The sequence below is a fragment of the Cyprinodon tularosa genome, unplaced genomic scaffold, assembly GCF_016077235.1.
Source record: "Cyprinodon tularosa strain WSP-4 unplaced genomic scaffold, ASM1607723v1 ctg177, whole genome shotgun sequence".
Lineage (NCBI taxonomy): Eukaryota > Metazoa > Chordata > Actinopteri > Cyprinodontiformes > Cyprinodontidae > Cyprinodon > Cyprinodon tularosa.
Genome location: NW_024038589.1, coordinates 1,800,291 through 1,820,716, shown reverse-complemented (window position 1 = coordinate 1,820,716; position 20,426 = coordinate 1,800,291). Strand labels below are relative to the sequence as shown.

At 37.6% G+C, this 20,426-nt stretch overlaps 1 protein-coding gene across 1 annotated transcript in view; it reads right to left on the bottom strand.

Moving 5' to 3' along the window:
• Nucleotides 1-20,149, bottom strand: part of zdhhc17 (zinc finger DHHC-type palmitoyltransferase 17) — a 35,731-nt gene extending 15,582 nt beyond the window's left edge. Inside the window, exons 1-10 of the mRNA XM_038281904.1 lie at nucleotides 20,037-20,149; nucleotides 6,712-6,815; nucleotides 6,389-6,511; nucleotides 4,730-4,807; nucleotides 3,691-3,835; nucleotides 2,804-2,868; nucleotides 2,409-2,571; nucleotides 1,800-1,925; nucleotides 530-672; nucleotides 242-342 (exon numbers count right to left, since the gene is read on the bottom strand). Of these exons, the coding sequence (XP_038137832.1) occupies nucleotides 242-342; nucleotides 530-672; nucleotides 1,800-1,925; nucleotides 2,409-2,571; nucleotides 2,804-2,868; nucleotides 3,691-3,835; nucleotides 4,730-4,807; nucleotides 6,389-6,511; nucleotides 6,712-6,815; nucleotides 20,037-20,099 (1,111 nt within the window). The 5' untranslated portion in view covers nucleotides 20,100-20,149. The remainder of the gene's footprint in view (nucleotides 1-241; nucleotides 343-529; nucleotides 673-1,799; nucleotides 1,926-2,408; nucleotides 2,572-2,803; nucleotides 2,869-3,690; nucleotides 3,836-4,729; nucleotides 4,808-6,388; nucleotides 6,512-6,711; nucleotides 6,816-20,036) is intronic.
• Between the last annotated feature and the right edge of the window lie 277 nt (nucleotides 20,150-20,426).

The window sequence follows — 20,426 nt, the reverse complement described above, 5'->3', positions numbered from 1 at the left end:
GACGGGAAGGAGCACAAACAGTTTTAAAAAAACACATGTCAACATGACTAATTATCCTTTTAGCATCACTTTATCGCTCTCTCTATTCACGGAGGAATTGACGTGTGCAAACATGTCTGCTCAGCAGCGTAAAAGCAACTTTGATGAACCGCTACAGACATCATGTTGACACAACAAGTTATCTGCACTTTTTCTGCTCGATAAGCTCAGCTCAAATGCTGCTGCATTCAGAAAAGGATATCGTTCCAAAACCAGTAGAACCAGGTGCAGTACATCCAAAACTTGGTTGCAAGGTAGATTCCCAGAGGCAGAGCGCTGTGCATGGAGTGGTCGAAAAAAGCCCTTAGAGGAAAAGAAAAAAAGGTCATTTGTGTAGCTCTGAAGCTATTTGAGTTTATGACACTATGGTCTCTATGTACTTAAAAAGAACCTGTCTGAAAAATAATCTGATTTCTGTGCACAAAATAAAGATGATGAAACTGCAAACTGTATAAGAAGCACGGTAAAAAGTTGTTTAGTTGGGACGTACTTGGAGAGGAACTGCACAGCGATCCAGACACCAGCGTACATGATGCCCTTGATGAGCCAAGAGTCCACGTCCAGGTCGGCGATGAAACCCACCAGCCAGATGACGACGAAAGGCGTCCCCAGCATCACTTTCTGCCTGAACTCCTTCATCGTCAATACAGACGGGGAAAAAAGGAAGCAGATAATTCAAAAACAAATATGCACATGGATTAAAATATTTTCTGTGGGGAGAATTTTTTTTTCTTTCCTACAATTGGATACAATTCATTTTAATTTAAGCATGCACTAAATATTTAAAACTAAAAAGCTCTGCAAGGACCAACCAAGACAATCTGGTTTTATTTTGAAGGGAATTAAAGGATTTATGGAGCAGGTCAAAGGTTATTAATGTCTACATTTACTGCTCTCTAGAACAGGGGTTCCCAATGAGTTTTTTCTTTTTAAATAATGTTAATGTAACCCATGAGGGATATGGAAAACATAAAATAAAACATAGAACAAATATCTAGTTAAATAAAGACAATATTAACCATACTATTAAAATGCAAAATGTGCAATTAAACAGAGATGGGTAGAGTATCCCAAATTGTATTGAAATAAGAATAGTATTATTATTACAATGTGTTTTTACTCAAGTAAAAGTAAAGAGCAGCTGTTTAAGAAATGAGGAAATTAATGAGAAGTATTTGGTAAAAAAGCTGCTCAAGTAATATTTTAAAAATGCTCTGCAATAAAATAATTACAAATATATCTAAAATGATGAACCCCATAATATTTAAAAGAAATGCATTTAATATTTTAAATGTATAAATAAATATAGAGGGAACTAATTCTATGTATTTTAGGGGGTCTTCAGTCTGAATAGTTTGGGAACCCCTGATCTAAAGCAGGATATCTGATATCCAGAGGAAGCAATCTAAAATGACTCATCCTATCTTCAAAGCAGATTTACCTTCAGGAGCTAATATTCCAACAGGTGAGCGGGAAGACCAAACAGTTTCAGCAGAATTAAGAAGAATAACAGTGGAAACTGTGAATCAGAGGGCATGTTTTGGCTGGTTCAGCCACTCTTTGGGTAAGTTTACGGTTGGCATCAAATATAGGCATGTTTTAACTCCTTTATAAGCCTCTAAGGGGTCAAACAAAGAAAAGAGGAAGGAACTCTCCCAGCTGCCTGGTTGTGGCTGAAATCCCTGAACAGCCTCATTTTAACAACTTCCTGCTTCTCTAACCCAAACTTCCTGTGAACCAGCTACATTAGCTGTTTGTACCTTATCCATCTTCAGTCTCTTCAGATAGGACGGGCTGTCGTAACCTTTGGCCTGCCGCGCTTCCTGTAAGTGATTGATCATCCACACATTCTTCCTCTGCTTGGCCAGGTCCAGAGGTGTTTCACCCTAAAGATGGAAGAGAGAACAGTCAAGAAAAATCAACCTGGCAGCAAAAAAAATGTAGCTCTGTTTAAGACAGTAATAGTTAATCCCAATAAAAAGCTGTTTTTTTATAAAATATTTAGTCACGTACATAAGGGGAGACATTTCAGGGATATTTTTATTTTAGGTGAAGGTTTAGGTGCTGGTTTCAACCGCATTTTTTTCCTTCCACTAAACTTTCCTTTAAAAATGTCTGGATCCCAGCTTCTTGTGGTTTTGTAGATAGTAACACCATTCTGCTTGTTTCTTTAAATAACTCATCTTTAATGAGGTTATTATTTCCTGAACCACTGAATTTAGGATTTAGGTTTTTTTTAGAATTAGCTGTAAGAAATAATTCAAAACATAGAAATGAACCCATGAACTTGAACTTCACTAATAAAATAAACTGACATCTTGATCATAATATCTGCCTTTTGTCTGTTTGAGCACGGCGGGAAGCATCACCTTGATGTTCTGGGCGTCGACGTTAGCGTTGGCGTCCAGCAGAAGGCTGATGACGGTGCTGTTACCGGCCAGGACGGCCCAGTGCAGCGCCGTGTTTTTGTGATACTTGTCGCCCAGGTTGACAGAGACGTTAAAAGTCAGCAGCAGCCGGGTGGGGTCCACGCTGCGGCAGGGGGGAGAATCAAACATTTAGAGTGATTGTTAGCCTGATGTCTTAATTAAACAAAACCACATGTGATGATTTTACGCTGTTCAGCTTTTTTATATATAGAATAAAATAAAATAAAACACAGTAGAATCATTCATATGTTGGAAATGAGCTCTGATAAAACTGCAGTAATTTCTCTTATGACTGTTTCTTGTGTAAAAACAGGCAAATGTCCAAACAAACACACCTGTGTGTCCTGTAGGCTGCCCACATAAGAGGAGTCATGCCGTTCTGATCCATCATATCCACATCCTGCAACAGAAAAAAAATAAACCATAACATCACCGAGGAATCAGCAAGGGTGTTCAGAGAGAGAAAACAGGCTCCCCCTGGTGGACAATACTAGAAAAGACTGAATCCTAAGAAAAATGATGACAGTTGTAAGAAACCAAATATTGATTTTTTTTTTTGTTGTTGTTTATTAATCTTACTAATTAGCTCATTCTGATAATAACTAGTTAAAATTAATCGGTAATAACTCCCAGTTAATTATTTGTGCTCTGCTTTCCGGACTCATTTATAATGAATGTTTTTAAAAAATAAGCTTCATTTCAAATGACTTTACGACACGAGGTAATTATAATTTCTCTGAGTATGTCTGATAAAAAATCAGTAATGGAGAGAATGTCTAACATCTAATTCTCTCAGAAAAAAAGATTAAATGATTTTTATAAGATTTAATTTAGCATTTTTATTTATAAAAAAAAGTAGTTTGAGTGTCGTAATTACATTATTTATGGCGACCTGGACCAATATCTGTGCAACAGAGGTTATACTGTAGAGGTCTGGCTTTTTTAAAGGAAGGGAGACATGATTACAGGGCTAAAATTGCATGTTAAGGTCTTGTTAGCCATTAGCATTATTAGTAGCCATATTAGTGTATTTTTGAGAAAATAATAGATTTCTTAAAGGATTCTATTTAAGAATCTTCACTTTTTAGGGAATACTTTTTTTTAAATAGTAAAAAAAAAAAAATGTGTAAGAAGCTAATCCAGGCTTCATTGATTTCCTAGCTAGTTCAGACTCAGATCGCTTATCAGTTGGTACCAGATGGCGTTGTTTCCTTCCTCCTACCTGTCCTTTGGCGATGAGGTATGCCACGATGGAGGTGTGGCCAAACTGGGCGGCCAGGTGGACACAGCTGCAACCTTCCCCATCGATCAGAGACGGGTCTGCGCCATATTTCATGAGCTGCACCACCATGGATAGATGGCCTTGTCTAAAATAACAACCAAAAAGAAAAACTCTCACTGCTAGAAAGCAAGGTTTTCGAAAAATGTTCTCAGTGGTTATAAGCTCCTAAAAGGTCACTGTCAGCTGGTGATAGGAGGGGGGAGGGGTGGGGGTGAAACAGGACCCCTCTGCTCCAGACGATGAGGGGTCTGATGTTCCATCAATAATTCAGGAGATAACGCAACACCCCCCCACTTTGTGCTTGGTGTGGTGGTGATCTCATGTGACTTTCCAAATGGTCAAAAATCAGTGGACATCACAGAAAAGTCACATAGGGCCTGATTTAATGGCTTCTTCAATAAAACAGTGAAAAAAGCAAAAATGCAGAATACCTGCAGTTAGTTTACGGGATGAACGGTTTGGATGAAACCTCTTCAAAAAAAGGCATGTTTAGTTATATAGATGAGAGTTTGAAAAGCTAACCAGCTGAGCACTGCTGGTTAGCTTCTACCTGTAAATAGCTTCAATTATGACTACTGTTTTTTATTGCCTCTGTGTATTTTTTCACCCTGCTGCTGTAACATTTGTATTTCCCCACTGTGGGATCAATTAAGTATTCTGATTCATAAAATCCAAAAGCTAACTGCTGACCACAGAACTTGACCTATGGTTATAAAGTACTTCCTGTTTACAGCCTCTGCTCTAAACTTTAAATCTATTAATTCCTGAATAAATGGAGCTTTGCTCTGCATCTGCAGACACGTTTTCCCTGCACCACTTAACAGGAAATGCAGAGTTACCTAAGTGATTGTTTATTTTCCCATAAAAACTAATCAGGCGCAGGATATGAACACAAGTATTTTTCTGTCCTGCTAAGTGTGAACACACAAACCTGCTGGTGAGAAGTGATTTAATGCAGGCAGCTTATCAGAGTGTTTACCTTGTGGCCCAGTGCAAAGGTGTGGAGTTGAGGTCTCCTCCCAGCTGGTCAACTATGGCCCCCTTTGATATATAGTACCTGCAAACAAACACAGTGTACTGAAGAGAAACATGACACTTTGTCTAACAGGGACTCCATCTTATCAGGGTTCAGCCTCCATAAACCGCTGCAAACAGGAAATTACATTTATGGGAAAAATAATGAACTGAGGAGCTAAATGAAAAGACTGCAGAGGAGCTTAAAGAAGTGAAATCTGATAGCAGCTGCTTCAAGATCAGCTTCAGACATTTCTCTAAATTTTTAAATAAATTGGTATAAAAATACCAAGAAAAAAAGCATGCAGACCTACAGCACTACCGGCAGCACAGACTGAAAACTACAGAAAACAAACAAAACAGGAGAAAACATAAACTAGACAGTGTCCGCATAAAGGTCTTTACAAAGAACTGAATATTATGTAATATGCAGATTATGTCATTTTTTCCAAACTCCAAGTTTGACATTGAAGTCTCAAAAATCATCAGCAATCCCATGTACCGATGAGGGGATTTAAAAAAAAAATCAGCCTTTTACTAAACTCTCCTAAAAAAAGGTCTGCATTTTATTTTCTAAAGTCCATCTACTAAGTATTTTTCTACATTTCTTGTTGAAAAAAGGAGGAGTTCCAGTTTGCACATTTAATTATACTGGACTCTACTTTATCAGGGGGGTAAAAAGTATATCCAGAATTGTTAATTTTAATATTCATGAATTCAGATAAATCAGGTCATCATTGGCAAAAAATGCTGATAAAATGTTTCTTATTTGTACTACTTATTTTACCACATTTTCAAAACTGTATTACTAACTGCTCGTTGACAAACTTGACAACCTTGAAAACGAGCTTTAAAAGCATCCGATAGAAAACCTGTTCTTTCATCAATGCCTCACTCTCCAAAAACACAGTATTCTTAGTTTTGAAAATTTCAGAAAATTTGAAATTGCCTGCTCAATGTTAGTTTTAGTGGATTCTCTCCATCACCTCTAGGAGTTTATTAAGCTTATATCCAGTCTTAATGGAAAGATAACATTAGTGTTTACCAGAGGTTACTGTGTAATACCTCACAGATGCACATCTAGTCAACAGATTTATCCGTTAGGGGAAGAGAAATTTAGTGCTGCTATAACTCTACAACATTCAGTTTGTTGAAAAGCAAATATAAAAAATGGCTTAAAGGGAACCAGATCTGGATCACTGATGTCAGATTATCCTGTTAAGTATTGTTGATGTTCCAGTGTTTTTATTTTATTGTCCACTCTTATTTTACTTTATTTATTCCTGTAAATATGATTCAATGTTTAACTGATTAATTGATTGACAGATGTCCTCAGTGTAGTGTTTGATGGTTTGGTATTTTCTAGATTTTTTCTGATTGACTTGTGAGGGACTATAGATGTTAAGTAGCTTTCAGGCTAAATCTGGGATTTTTACAATTAAATGTTCATGTATTTGCTTTGTCCCTTTAAATAAATAAAGATAAACATAAAAATCTACTCATTTACAGATCATATTTTTTGTGCATACAATCTTTTTTTGGTTAACCCTTTGGCAAACTTAAGCCTCATTCTAAGCTAGTGGCAATTTGCCCTTTCTCCACTAGGCGATCCATGCTGACTTACTTGACCAAGTCTATCCTGTTGTTGATGGCGGCCCAGTGGAGGAGTGTGACGTTTTCTTTGTCCGGCTGCCGAACGTCAAAGCCGGCCTCCACCAGCTCCCTGCAGCGCTCGAAGATGCCGTACCTGCAGCACAGGGCGGAACGCCGTCAGCCTCTTAAAAGGCATCAACTTTTTTTAAAAAGGATAAATCCAAATGAATAAGAAGAAATCTGCTCAAAAATCTTCAGATTCACTATGCTTGGAGGTGAATAAAATCTCCTAATTGATTTTTTACAAATTGTTGTCAGCAGTAATGAGAGAATATAACCGTGCTCAGCACTCACTGTGTGGCTTTGACGATGTCCCAGGTGCTGTAGTCGTCCACATGGTTTTTCCGGCTGACGTTCTCGCTGTAGCCATGGTTGTAATGACTCTGGGGTTTGATTTCCTAAAGGAGATCAGAGGAAATTAACTTACTTATGAATCTGCTTCGAAATGCCAAAAAGATCAATTTTTGTTTCAATGTTTCAACCATAACAATTAGTCCAATGTCATAAAATGTTTTTTAAAACGCTTCAGTGGGTCTAATACGTCAAGAAGGGTTCAGCAATGATAAATTCATAAATTTAAGATAATCAATGACCGCCTCCCCCGAAACACACACACACACTTACTCCACTCCGTTATTCTGCTTAAACTAACAGTGTGTGCTTTGAGAATACAAAGCTGAAATAAATACAAATGACTTGCCAACTTTTAGTATCTGCATTGCAAATGTGTTGAAAAGCTTTCCCTCCCTCTGACTAATGTTGTTTTTCTCCTTATGCATACAAAAAACAAGAATATATTTTTTAAAATGTTCAGCCCCATACAGCTAAGGAGAAAATTCAGTCAAGACAGATGTTTCGCCGTTTGTTTCTTGGCTCTACCTTTCTCATACCTGATCCAAAATAGTTACGTTATCCTGACTTATTTTTCTATATTTATGCTGCTATGTGTTTAGGCTGCAGGAGGACATAGGGACCCCTTTACCTTATATCTTTATTCTCCTAATCTGCAATATTTGCTAAGTTCCACCCATAAACTTATGAGCTCCCTGTTTTTCCCCATCATGGAAGTTTCATCTGGTCTGTTCCTGTTGGTTGGGACTCCATCCTGGAATTACATATCAGCTAAACTGCTGCAATCAAAACCTTAGTTTAGAGATATCGGAATTGTGCCTGTTTTTCTTTTTTTTGTTAACCAACTCTAATAATAGGACAGGCCTAATAGTAGAGTTGGTTAACAGTTACCTTTTGTGTATCTACATTAATGTATGTCTGCTTCTGTCTCCTTGAACCCTAGTCAGCCTCAGCAGATGGCCGCTCACACTGAGCCTGGTTCTGCTGCAGGTTTATTATTGTTAAAAGTGATTTTTTTCTCTCCACCGTTGCTGCATGCATGCTCAGTGTGATGCATTGCTAAAGAGTCAACAAAAAAAATGCATATCGTTACCTCAAGTTCATCCAGGAGGAGCATTCCCTGCAAGTCAATCACTGAATGCAATCAACTTGACAGAAACTTGTAAAACAATCTGACTGTATTGTCTCTGTAAAGTGCCTTGAAATGGCATATGCTCTGAATTGACCTATATGAATAAACTGAATTGAATAATGTTTAACATTTTTTTCTCTCACAAATTTCAGGAAAGGTGAACCTTACATAGATCCATCAAGGATATAGTGAGTTATTCCCAGCCTTAAGAGATACAAGAATCTTTGAAGTTAGTTACCTGAGCAAAACCATCTCTTTTCTCACATTTTAAGTTTTTATTCTATCTGAGCCTTTAAGATAAAAAAATTACAAGATATAAAAGCCTTGAAATATTTCACTCCACTTGGAATGTCCTTATGCACTTCAGTTTTAGACTGATGCAACCATAAACCTTTCCCAGGGCTGGAGCTGGCTCAGGTTGGTACATTATACTCTGAAGGGTTGTCACCTATGGAGCAGCTTAGCCAAGTATACTGCTGCTTTTCCCCAGGAGGTCCAAGTCACACATTTATGAGTAAATATGCCTATAAGGATCACACTTAACAGCCTTGCTTTCTCAGAAAGAAAGAATTTCTTGGACTCTGGTTGCAATGACTGCTTTTTCTGCAGCTATACTGCCCCTTTGTTTAGTTCCTGCCAGCTGTAGCCATGGCTGACAATCCAATTCAGTCTCAAATTAGAGTCATTTCAGGAGGCTGATTCAATGGTTAAAGAGACATTACAACGCTGGGATCAGGGAGAGAGCGAGAGAATGCATCTTCTTATTAGAGGGGGAATGAGGATGCCTCTGACAAGAATCTAGTTAACGAGCAGAGGCCGGCCCTTTTCTGATCTTCATAACACAACTATTAGCAAACAATAAAGATTTAGGTTAAACTGAGACAAACCTGCTGAGGTGGATGGATGGAATAAGAGATTTTTCTAGACTTCTTTCAACAGAATGACCCAGATTCTATCAGCCGATGATAAAAGGTTGATGTGCAGCAAAAATAAAACACACTATCAAAGCTAATCTACATGAATCTAACACAGCAAAACTGTTTATCTGGAGTCAGTGGCATTTATTTACTACAGAAAAGATAACGCTGAACTCCTGGGGAGGACAATCAGCTGTTGTGTTCCATAAATACATCTCAACTGCCGGCATCAGTGACTCACTTCTTCTGTTGTTCTCTAGCTGTATGATGACAAGAACCAGCTTCCAGACTGATGTATATCAGTTTGAGTTTTTCTTCACAAATAAACAGGAGGGAATCCCAAACAATGAGCAACAACAAGAGGAAAGGGGATGTTTAGCCTGATGCACAAAAGAATGGGCAGCTTTCACTCTGAAGGTTAAGGCTTCACCACATGTCCAAATAACCATGGAAATGGTGGTCAGTGAGGTAAAAAATACAGATAAATAGCAGGCTACCAGTACCTACACTTTTATCTACCAAAGCAGAGTTAGTTACACCTGATTTTCTGCCTTCGGTCTAACAGATGATGCATTGGTAGTAAAATTTAAAATACATTTTACTGATATGACCAAAAACAGTTATAACAATATTCATTTTATTCATACACATTACCCTAACTTAACCCAACAGCATTAAAAAAATTGACACTGCTAATATTGCTGCTTTGCTTCAGTTAAAACAGGAAAGAAATCGACTCTCGAAATCAGTTCAGCTTTATTCATGGAACTGCTGTGAGCAAAACGATTCAAGTCGGCTAACACTGAAGCTAACTGACTGAACGCGCATCTCTGACTCTAATGCCACCAACGTTGGTCTGATGAGTAAAACCAGGGTGATATTAAACCTTTATGTCCAGCGGAGGCACCAGTGCTCCCGTTTGCAGATCTATTTTTTAGACGCCTGTAGAATTGCTTTTAAATAAGCCAGAGCAATTTTTTGTTCTTCTGCAAATTAAACCACAGAGATCAGATTAAACTTTCTACTCTCATCGAGTCCCAAAGCACTTTTTTTCCTCCAGGCAAATTTCGTTTTGATTTTGCATAAATTAAATAAAAACGCAAAAAACAAGCAAACATTACAATCCAGATGGCTGTGTACTTTCTACACAGCAAAGACGTAATGTAATTGGTGGATGAACCTAAGGCTGAAACGATTAATCTGATTAGTCATGATTAATTAATTATTGAAATAATTGTCAACTCATTTATTAATCATTAACTGGAGTGTACAGGCTGTAAACCATGCCTTTAGTTGACAGAGCAACCCACTTAAAGTAGTAATTATACCAAGATTGTAAAAAAATATGTAAATATTTTGCTTTTAATATGAAAAAAAACTCCTCAAGTGGGAGTGGTGGTGTAGTGGTTAGGGCATTGCACTTGGGCCCCAGAGGTTCTGAGTTCAACCCCACTCCCACATACTGCCACTCTGGGCCTCTGAGCAAGACCCTTAACCCCAAACTGCTCCCAGGGTGCCACACAATGGCAGATCACTGCTTCCCAAAGGGATGGGTTACTTGTGGGTACTTGTGACAGTGTATTCACAATAAAGTTGAATTCTAAGTCGAAAAGTTTTAGTTTCACTTGGTTTAATTTCGTAAAAAGTCTACTTTAAGGATCCTTTTGCTGTCAGATTATTAAGCGATTAATCAAAAAGGTCATCGACAGTAGGGATGGAACGGTTTTTGAAAACCGTCCGAACCGTTCGGTTTGACTGTCTCGGTTCGCGTGTGTTTCGTTCGGTTCATGCGCTGCTCCATTTTCTCATAGGCGAAGCGTGTACACTCCAGAGCAGAAGGTGGCGGTACTGCGACCAAAGCCAACCACCAGCAGTAAACAAGAAGAAGAAGCGAAGCAGCGTAGCCGGGTGTAGCAGAAAAAAAAAAAGCAGTTGTTGTGGAGAATTATGTGGGTATGGCGAGTGGGAAAGAACAGGAGTTGGAAGACGCGTCAGCAGCACTTTATAGATCTGCTGTATGGAACCACTTTGCATTTAGAGTGACCTACGATGACGGCGGAAAGAAAGTTGTGTGCAAGCATTGTGCAACACGTTTTGTTTATGCTAACAGCAACACGACCAACATGTCAGGCTAACAATCAACATATACCGAACCGAACCAAAAACCGTGACCACGAAAGCGTAAACCGAACCGAAGATTTTGTGAACCGTTCCACACCTAATCGACAGATTAATCGATTTGCAAAATAATTGTTAGTTGCAGCCCTAGATGAACCGTCACATAGAGAGAAACACCCGGAAGTCATTATTTTTTCCTAGTAGTTGTAGATTTTGACCAGTTGATTGGACATTTTTCCTCAGGTCAAAGAGCAGGAGGTTGTTTCTGAGAGTGCTGCATCCCTCTGTGACTGGGGTGATATTGCTGTAATTAATGGCAACTACCTGTTACACAAGGAGCTGTGTGGCAGACTGGATCAGCAGCTGTTGTCCACAGTCCACAACAAGCACCAAAGGGCTGTGAGCACATCCCTGTGGCCTTTGCTAAGGAAACATCAAGAAAGCCACACAGGGATGCATGAAGTGCAGTGTGTGGGAAATGCACTCGCTTCATGTGTAAAATCCCTTCGTCTGTGATAGTGGGCAGGAGCTGTCAAAAGATCTATAACTGCTCATCTAATCTTTACTCTGCATCTGTGGTTCCAGTATTGTTAATAACTTATTATAGATACGGTTACGGTGTCCCATTTGTGTTTGAGCATTTTTTTTTCATCTTGATAAAGAATATCAAGTGAATTTGACTTTATCTGTTATAAAGTTTCAACAAAGTAAAACATAATAATAATAAATTGTTGTTCATAACACTTTATTGTTAGAAGATTTTCTCTTGAACCTTTAAGTGTGTTCATATGTATCTGGTAAAACTTGTAAAAGTGCACTACTGTAAACACTTAATTTTTAATTACATATAATATTTTTCTCAAATGTGTCTCAGTGTACATATTTTTCAATTTTTGTGTCAGTTTACAAAAGTTGGACACACTGCGGACACACTCCAGATAAATTTGATCTCGTCTGAAAGTATTTTGTCCAACCTTTTTTACATGAAAATTTTTGATGGATAGAGCTGGGATTTTTTCTCATTTTCTGTTGGTAAATTTGGACTTTTTAGTATTTTATTTAGTTAAAATACTTATTTCAAACAAATTATTCAACTTTGAAATATAAGGGATGTAATGATTTCTTACATTTTGAAATGCTACAAAAAATGGCTCTACAGCATGTAACAGCAAATTTGTTCTATGGTAGGCCATAAAGGGTTAATCAACATTCATTTCTATGTAACTGCTGCTTTTTTCCCCAGGAAACTGGTAAGATATCAGTCATGTTTTGTTTGTTTGGTCATGTCTAAATAATTATGTAGTTGTTAAATATTAATATCAGATATCGATGTTGGCTGAGATTTTCATATCAATGCATTCCTAATAGATATAGATGTACATGAAAATATTGTACACAAAGCTCTCTAAAATTAATATTGACAGTTGCTTTTTGTATCTCTGCTTGTTTTTCTATGTCTGCTTCTGTCTCCTTGAACCCTAGTCGGCTGCTGGAGGTTTCTTCCTGTTAAAAGGGCGTTTTTCCTTTCCACTGTCGCTACAAGCATGCTTAGTGTGAGTGATTGCCTTCGAGTCAATGAGTCGATACAATCACCTGGTTTTCATAGATAGAAAACTTTGAATGAATCTGACTGTACGATCTTATTTAATTGTCTCTGTAAAGTGCCTTGAGATGACATATAGTGAATTGGGTAAATAAAAATAAACTGAATTGAATTAAAATTAATTAACTAATTGAAATTTCATCAGTAAATGAAAGGCATCCCAACTGATCCAAACTAGAGCTGCTTTCCCACTAAACCTTTGGAAACTTTCAGAATCTGGTTCCTGCAACAATCCAGGACTTTGGTACAGCTTAAAAAAGTGCAGACTTGGTTTATCTGGACATTAGAGCCTTATGTTTGCACTAAGGATGTGCGTCTGTCCAAGCATTTTTAAAAGAAGTTGGCAGGATGTGACGCAGGAGAAGTTCATTCAAGAGGAAAAAGAAGAGAAGGGAAAATTAAATTAAAAGGTCTAATATGAAAACAAACTGGTTTGAAAATGTGTAGTGGGGCTAGATGGAAGTATTGAAGACCTACATTCAGACACTAAATTAACAAAGGAACTCCATTGGATGGACTCTCTTCTTCTTGATTAGCACAATACTGGAGTTAAAGTGTCACAATCTGCCACCAAAGTCTTTGAAAAGCACTGATTCCATCACTCATTTTAAACAAAGTCATTCATGTCCTGAGTGAGTGTGGTCCGTGTACATTCAGGCAATTAGTTTTTTTTCCTTAAAAAAAAATAAAAAAGGAAATTATTTGGTTTTTCAGTTCCAAATTGAAAACAGAGCCGATTTGTCTTGCACAAGCAATTGTACAAAATCCATCAACTTCAGCTGCAAAATGGATTTTGTCTTTCAAAGGTGCTAAATAGCGCATCTTATCCAGATTGTACATCTGCTGCAATGAATATGCAATACGGGGCGTTTGCACACAACTCTGCACATATTCGGAGAAGAGAATGTAAATACATTACTTTAACAATGGCAAAGTGATTTGTCAACAGTAGACAGATTTGCTTCTATATAATAGGGCTGAAACAATTAATCATTAATTAAAGCTACAGTGTGTAATTTTCAGCGACATCTAACGTTCAGACTGCAGACCGCAGCAACATGAACATCTCCCCCCCACCGCTTCTCCCCCCCAACAGTACGGCGAGCGTTACGGGACAAAATGTCTTCTACGACGTCCGCATCCCCTACCTTCTCAAGTGATGAGGTTTGTTTACATAGATAATTTTAATACTGCCATCTACTGTTCAGTACCGTCTCAGTTCATCTCTCTCAACTTGCCGTAGTTACTTTCGAGCGTAATGGGCGATCTCGCAATCGCTAGTTTGTTGGCTCTGCGCTGCCGTAGCGCAAAGATGTCTGCCTCCATGGCTGCGAGACCCGCTCCTATCTAATTATAAATAACGAATTCTAAGGCAACGCAAATATTAAGGTTAAGAGGCTGAGCTCGTAGATGATGATAAATAACATAGTTATGTATAATATATTAAATTTCTGACTATACATCCCTGTAATTATTACACACTGTAGCTTTAATCATTAATTGAAATAATCGATTACTAAAGTGTCCAGCAGATGAGGAAAGCATTCCATCTTTTCAAAAACAGAATCATAGAAGTTAGTCCATGCAGCATCTTCAGACCAGAACTTAGTTTCATTTGGAAGAAGATTCTCCATGATCAATAAGGAATTTGGGTGATAGCAGCACTGTACTGAGTTTAATCATGTTCAATTAAAAATAAATCAAATTCTCCATGGAGGAGAGAGGGAGCAAGGAACCTCTCCTTGTGGAAACTCCTCTGGATGCTGTGACTAGACGCCTTTCAAAATGGGGAACATTTGAACTTTTGTCAATTTGCATCTTCTCTTATCAGTGTTAACTTTCATGTTTTACTGCTTTCCCTGGACACAGCTGACCTATATTTCAGGTTCTCCGTCCCTGTGGGTGACAGCTCTATGCTTCAGTAACTTTTTCTTCAGGCTTGCATTATGTTACGCTTTTATTTTGCTTTAGTATTTATCCACACTTCCAGACCTTCTGTGAATCCATGTTCATCTTTCAACTTTAAAAAAAACTAAATGCCAAAATTACTTGGAATTTTCTCTTTTTCTGAGTTTTTCGTTTCTCAGCTCTGGGGACAGGAAAGAGAACTTGGTTGTATTCTTTTTTTTGTGTTTTGGACTCTGAAATAAAAAAAAATCCTTTTTTGGTTATCAAGGAAAAACAATGAATTGCTTGAACGTACACGGACCAAAAATCTCCTGCTCTAGGGCTGACGAACTGCTTAAATGATAAAATAATAAAACAGTAATTTACCAAATAACTCCAGCCCTGTGTGATATTCAGATGACGGTAAATTTTCAATATCTTGTGCAGCAATAATCCGGACAAAAATAGTGTTGTAGGAAAGACAAAGATTTAGCCTCATTTCACCTCAAGATGCACAAAATAGCATTTCAGAGAGTCTAGATTTTCTGGGGGAGGATACCCTCTGACCGCCCTACACCATGCAAAGCCTTAAGATGTGATACACCAAGCTGTACACCCTATGAAAAAGTCCTAGCTAAAAGCTTGATCCAGATCAACACTATCTTTTAAGGATGTAAATCACCAGCTTTTGAAGATCAAAGTCTGACCTGATACAGTTTGAGTTTAATTCAATGTTTAAGTCTGCATCAAAAAGTGAACATGAAAGCATATTGATTAGATAAGGAAGACGTCCATGGAAAAAAATTGTCCTGAATACATGTTTACCGAGTACATCAACCCATTCTCCAGCTTTGGATCATTGCTGCTGCACACGGCTGGATCTAAACTGGACCACTGCGCCTGCTGGCCATAAGCCGAGTGGCGAAACAGGACTGCTGCTAGAAAAGCATGCCAACCATCGCTGAAGCAAACCACAAACAGACACCCTGCGATGGGAACTCCTGCCAAGTGAAAAAATAAACAGTTTTTGGACAAAGTGCTAAAACAACCTCTTAACAATCAAATTATGTTTAATATATTTATAGCCAACTAAAGCAATGAGCTAGAAAATACACATAGAAAATAGAATAGAGAACAAAATTATTTACTTATATGATATTCGATGCCATGCAGTAATCAATCACTTGGAAATGAAATAGAGATCCTGCCTTCATTATGGACAGATTATTACTTAAACAATATTTTTTTAATGCTCAACATAAGCAAGTTAAATACTACACAAGAAAAGATCCTGAAACAACTAAAGATAAGGGATTTATTTGAACATACTGCTGATCCTTATTACTAAACTGGTGTTATGTTAAATAATACTGTTTGCAGAAAAAATAAAATTATGTTTTTATGCTAAACATGGACAGGTTTCTTTTTATTTAAAAAATAAAGATAAACAAACTCGTTCAACAAGGGCAGTAACAATTAATTGGATTATTTAAGGATTAAAATAACTGTCAACCTTAAGTAATGGTATACAGACTCTAAAAACTAAAAATATTAAATCTGATGAAAGGAAAACCTATTCAAAGCACTAATTAAGAGAAATATAAATGATAAGCAAACGCTACATTTACCTGGACACAAATAATCAAATTGAAGGACTGATCAGATCAAAAATATTTCACGTAAACAGGCCAGATAGTCCAATAGGAAAGAAACCTAATTCCAAAAGGCGTTTTTTTTTTTTTTTTTATCTCATTGCCATTCCAGATGGTCTCCATGTACACACCCATTCTCTCTGGAGTAAAATAATCTACAATGCGCATGTGTGCAACATTAGCCTGACGTTTTTCTCTTTACTCCTGACCAGTGGCAGCTGGTGGAGTTTTAAACCTATACATTTTAAACAGACATATTCCAAAAACAATTCAAACATATGCTAAGTTATCACACCAGTATATTTCTAGGAATGCCAACAACAAAAAACATTATAAAAACCAAACAATTTTATGTACAGCTTTATTTTTTCTACATAAATCTTGCCCTTTTGAGGCTTTGTGAAAGTAAATCTGTGTTTTGCATGGTCCAATATTGTGTCACAAACCGAAAAGTTTAATATCGGTGAAGCTATCAGTCAGCTTTATTATATAAGAACTATTTATTTTCTAAGAATGTGTTTATTTAAGAACAACTATGCAAATTAACAAACATCTCGAAAAGGTACACTGTATTATATTATGTTTCATGTGAATCCCAGATTGTCATTCTTTTTGCCTTTACTAAAAAGTGATTTAAATCAGTCCTACCTGACGTTTTAAAAAGGAGTCAAGCAGTCAAGGCTGCAGAATAAAGCGTTAGCCTCGATGCATGCAGTTAGCCAAGCCTTGTAGCTAGACCAGCTTCTGGAAAAACACTGAGTGTACCGTCTTCATCTGTCGTTTGGTCTGCTGATTAATTTTGATGTTCAGCTGATCAGGTCCAAATGGTTTCACCTCCAGCTTCTCTTGATAAGTTTGCTTCCCTCCCACGACTCGGCCCGTCAATCACCCCGCAAACAGCTGTGACAACAGTTCCTGTCACCTCCAGGCACACCAGAGCTGCGCCCAGAGCTCTCCCATGCTTCTGTATTGCAGAGGAGCTACTGCGCATTTACAACTTTTAACGAGAGTCAATAGGACACATTTTTGCACCCAATCCGACTAAAATGAAATGACGCTTTACTCGTCATTAAAGATTATATATTCATCTTGCACATTTAAAATATATATATCAGTATACTTTGAAATATTTGAATTTTATTAATCAATTTTAATGTGTTTTTTTATGTCTTAAATGAAGACTCTTAAACAAGGGCATTGGGCTGGTGGGGTGGCACCCTAGTGCCCTCTATTGGCCATCCGCCACTGCTTCTGACCTTCAATCTTCAATGTAGCGTTTGGATGAACATCCCATCCTGCCTTCTATCCCTGTAGAAAAGGAGCGTTAGCATAAGGTACCGCTGAGCCTTTCACTAACTAAATGATCACTAACAACTAAAGTATGGATTCAAGATGCGACAATGGTCTATAATGGAAAAAACTACATCAACAGACATGAATAAAGAACTGGAGAAGAAGAAATGTGAGGGGCAGGCACAAAGAGGAGGTAAAGTTAAGAATGATCTACTACTAAAGAGTTTTTCTCATGCTCAAAAGATTTAATCTGATTGAAAGCTTGATACGTTTATACTCATGTAATAACTGGATCATTTTATTTAGTTTCCATGTGAACGGAGACTTACGATGCACCAAGGTGAATATCAGAGCAGGGAAATACTGCACATGTAAGCATAGCTAGTTATAAATATAAAATATAAACATTTTCCCCATATGTGGTATCTGCACGACATTTTTCATGATTTGGCATTTGCAATTATTTTAAGGGCATAATAGAGTGTTTTCCTTTTTTTTATTCCAAATGTTTATTTAAAATTGTTATTGACTAAATGTATGTGTTTTTAGATTAATTGAAGTGTGATAGACTAATCAACTACTAAATTAACTGATAGGTTCAGCTTTAAATTCATCCTCATTCTGTCACTTTAAACATGATATGCATTTAGGCAAATTTACTGGGAGTTTTCTGTTATTTCCCAGAATGCTTAGTGGCATGTTTTTATATCCTATATGGCACCATGAGTGAGATGGAAGTTACTTAAGTAAAATACAGAAAAATTTACAAGTACATGTTGATTAATATTAACACAATGATGTCAACTAGTACAAGAAAAAAATGATAGTTGAACCATATTATGAGTGGTAATTCCATCAATGATACCTTATAAATTAATGCACCATATAATATTAAATTAACTGATCTTATTGAATTAATTGATCTAACTTCACAGCATTAAGTTCTACAAACTCAAGTCTACAATGGTGATTTTAATGTCTTCAATCACTGTTAAAAGTAAACATAGAAAACTTTGCATTTAATGAATACTGTCTAGTACTAACTAGTTGGCATAACTCTGTAAAGAAATCTCAAATTATTTCAGAATGATGTGTCTAATTTAAATGAGTCAACTGTCAAAATTATTTCTAAAATACCTAAATCAGTGGGAAATCAGTATGCAGGCTTTATAATAGAGGGAGTAAATTTAAATCTATCTAAAAATGTCTGATTTACAACAACAATTTAAACAGTAGCTTATGCCAATAACTCTTTTGATTTTTGCTTTCTTTTGAAAACAACAGTGTCAATGTGCATGCTATTTGCTTTTAGGGCAGAAACAAGTAGTTTTTAGTTTTGATGCACTTCAAAAACAGGGAGAGAAAACTGTGCACCTCAGATCTCCTGTAAATGAACTGCTACTTCCAATCAGTGCTTTCTATGCAAAGACGAAATGGAAAACAATGCTAGTCATCAAAACAATATTTACACAAACAGAACTTGAGACACAATAGGGAAAAAAAGGTTGCTCAGTGAGCTTATTTTAGCCACGTAGTAAAAACAGGTTTGAAAAACAAACTAGATATAAGAGTAACAATTCAATTACAAAAATAACCTTTTTGAAAAGAGTTCAACTCAATGAGATACACCTGTAAGAATTGTTCCCTAACACCCAACTCATTGCATCCAGTCACTGGGTCCGCAGGGCCAGCAGTCACTTTCTTCCAATGTTATTGATTCTGCATCTTTCATACTAAGCATGCATGTAGCGACAGTGGAGAGGGAAAACCCCTTAAACAGGCAGAAAACTGAGCATCCATGGCATGAGCTACAAACAAGTATGATAAATGGAAGCCAGGCCTTATAATCAAACTGGATAAAATAGATGCTACTAAAATCTTCCAAACACCACAGCCTTAATGGGTTGGGGTTGCAAACCAAATATTCAGCCTGATCTGTCATTGTGCAGGTCTCAAAATCACACATTAAATATTTGTGAGTAAATATGCTATACATATATTATTAAACGCCTATAAATATTGTGTGTGTGTTTATAGATAGATAATTTTAACATGCAATAGAATTACAGACGTATTGACAACAATGTTATCAAGAACAAGTGCTAGCTTTAGAAAATAGCCAACGGTACAGCTTTCCCTTTAACAGCATGTTTATTTGGACGTGTTTTGACCAACTATGCCATGTCGCTTTGTAGAGAAATGTAGACTATTGTGTCGTTGACTAATTTCCATATTTCAGGCATCGTTACGAGCAGCAGCAGGGCTGTCAGTTTAGCCACAAAGCTAACCTCCAGTGACAGGAAGGATTAACCCTTGATAAATTTCGTCACTCCCTTTATTTCTCAGATTGAATCGGGACGCACGCCCAGTTCCTCCATTAGAAACATCAACAACAGCATTTCATAGAGCTAAAACCCGCAGCAACATCAGCCCAGCGGTTCCTGACTGTGCAGCAGGAGGAGGGGGCTAGCGTTAGCGGTTAGCATCGCTAGGCTAGCTGGCTGACACCCCCCTCCTCCTCCTCCATCGGTGGTTATGCAGGGGGCATCGGAGCTCCAAACGAAAGGCAACAGGAACAACCCGCCGCACCGGTCCAAACTGGTAGAACCAGTTGTTTTGTTGTCGCTCATATCGGCGTGAAAAGGCGGGAGGCTCCCAGAGCTTACCTCAGGATGGATAATAGGGACGCAGCCAGCTTCTTTCTCATATTCCTCCATAGCGTCGGCCATCTTGGTGGTGACAGTCGCTGAGCATTGTGGGAAACACCAAGCGGCGTAGGGGGGGAAGCAGGCAGTGGGCTTATCAGAATCAGATTAGATCACATTAGATCAGTGCGTTCTAAAAGGATTATTGGGGTTCTTAACAGAATAATGATGCACTGCCTCCCATCCTACCTTAAGTTAAAGGGAAAGCCTCGATTTTATTTTTTATTTTTAATGTTATGATTACATTTAATTAGTAGTTGGTCCTTACCATTGTTAGACAGATCTTATGGAAACTGGGGTTTTCCCATTTCCCGTTGTCTCAATAGACAACCCGATCCACTTATTATTATG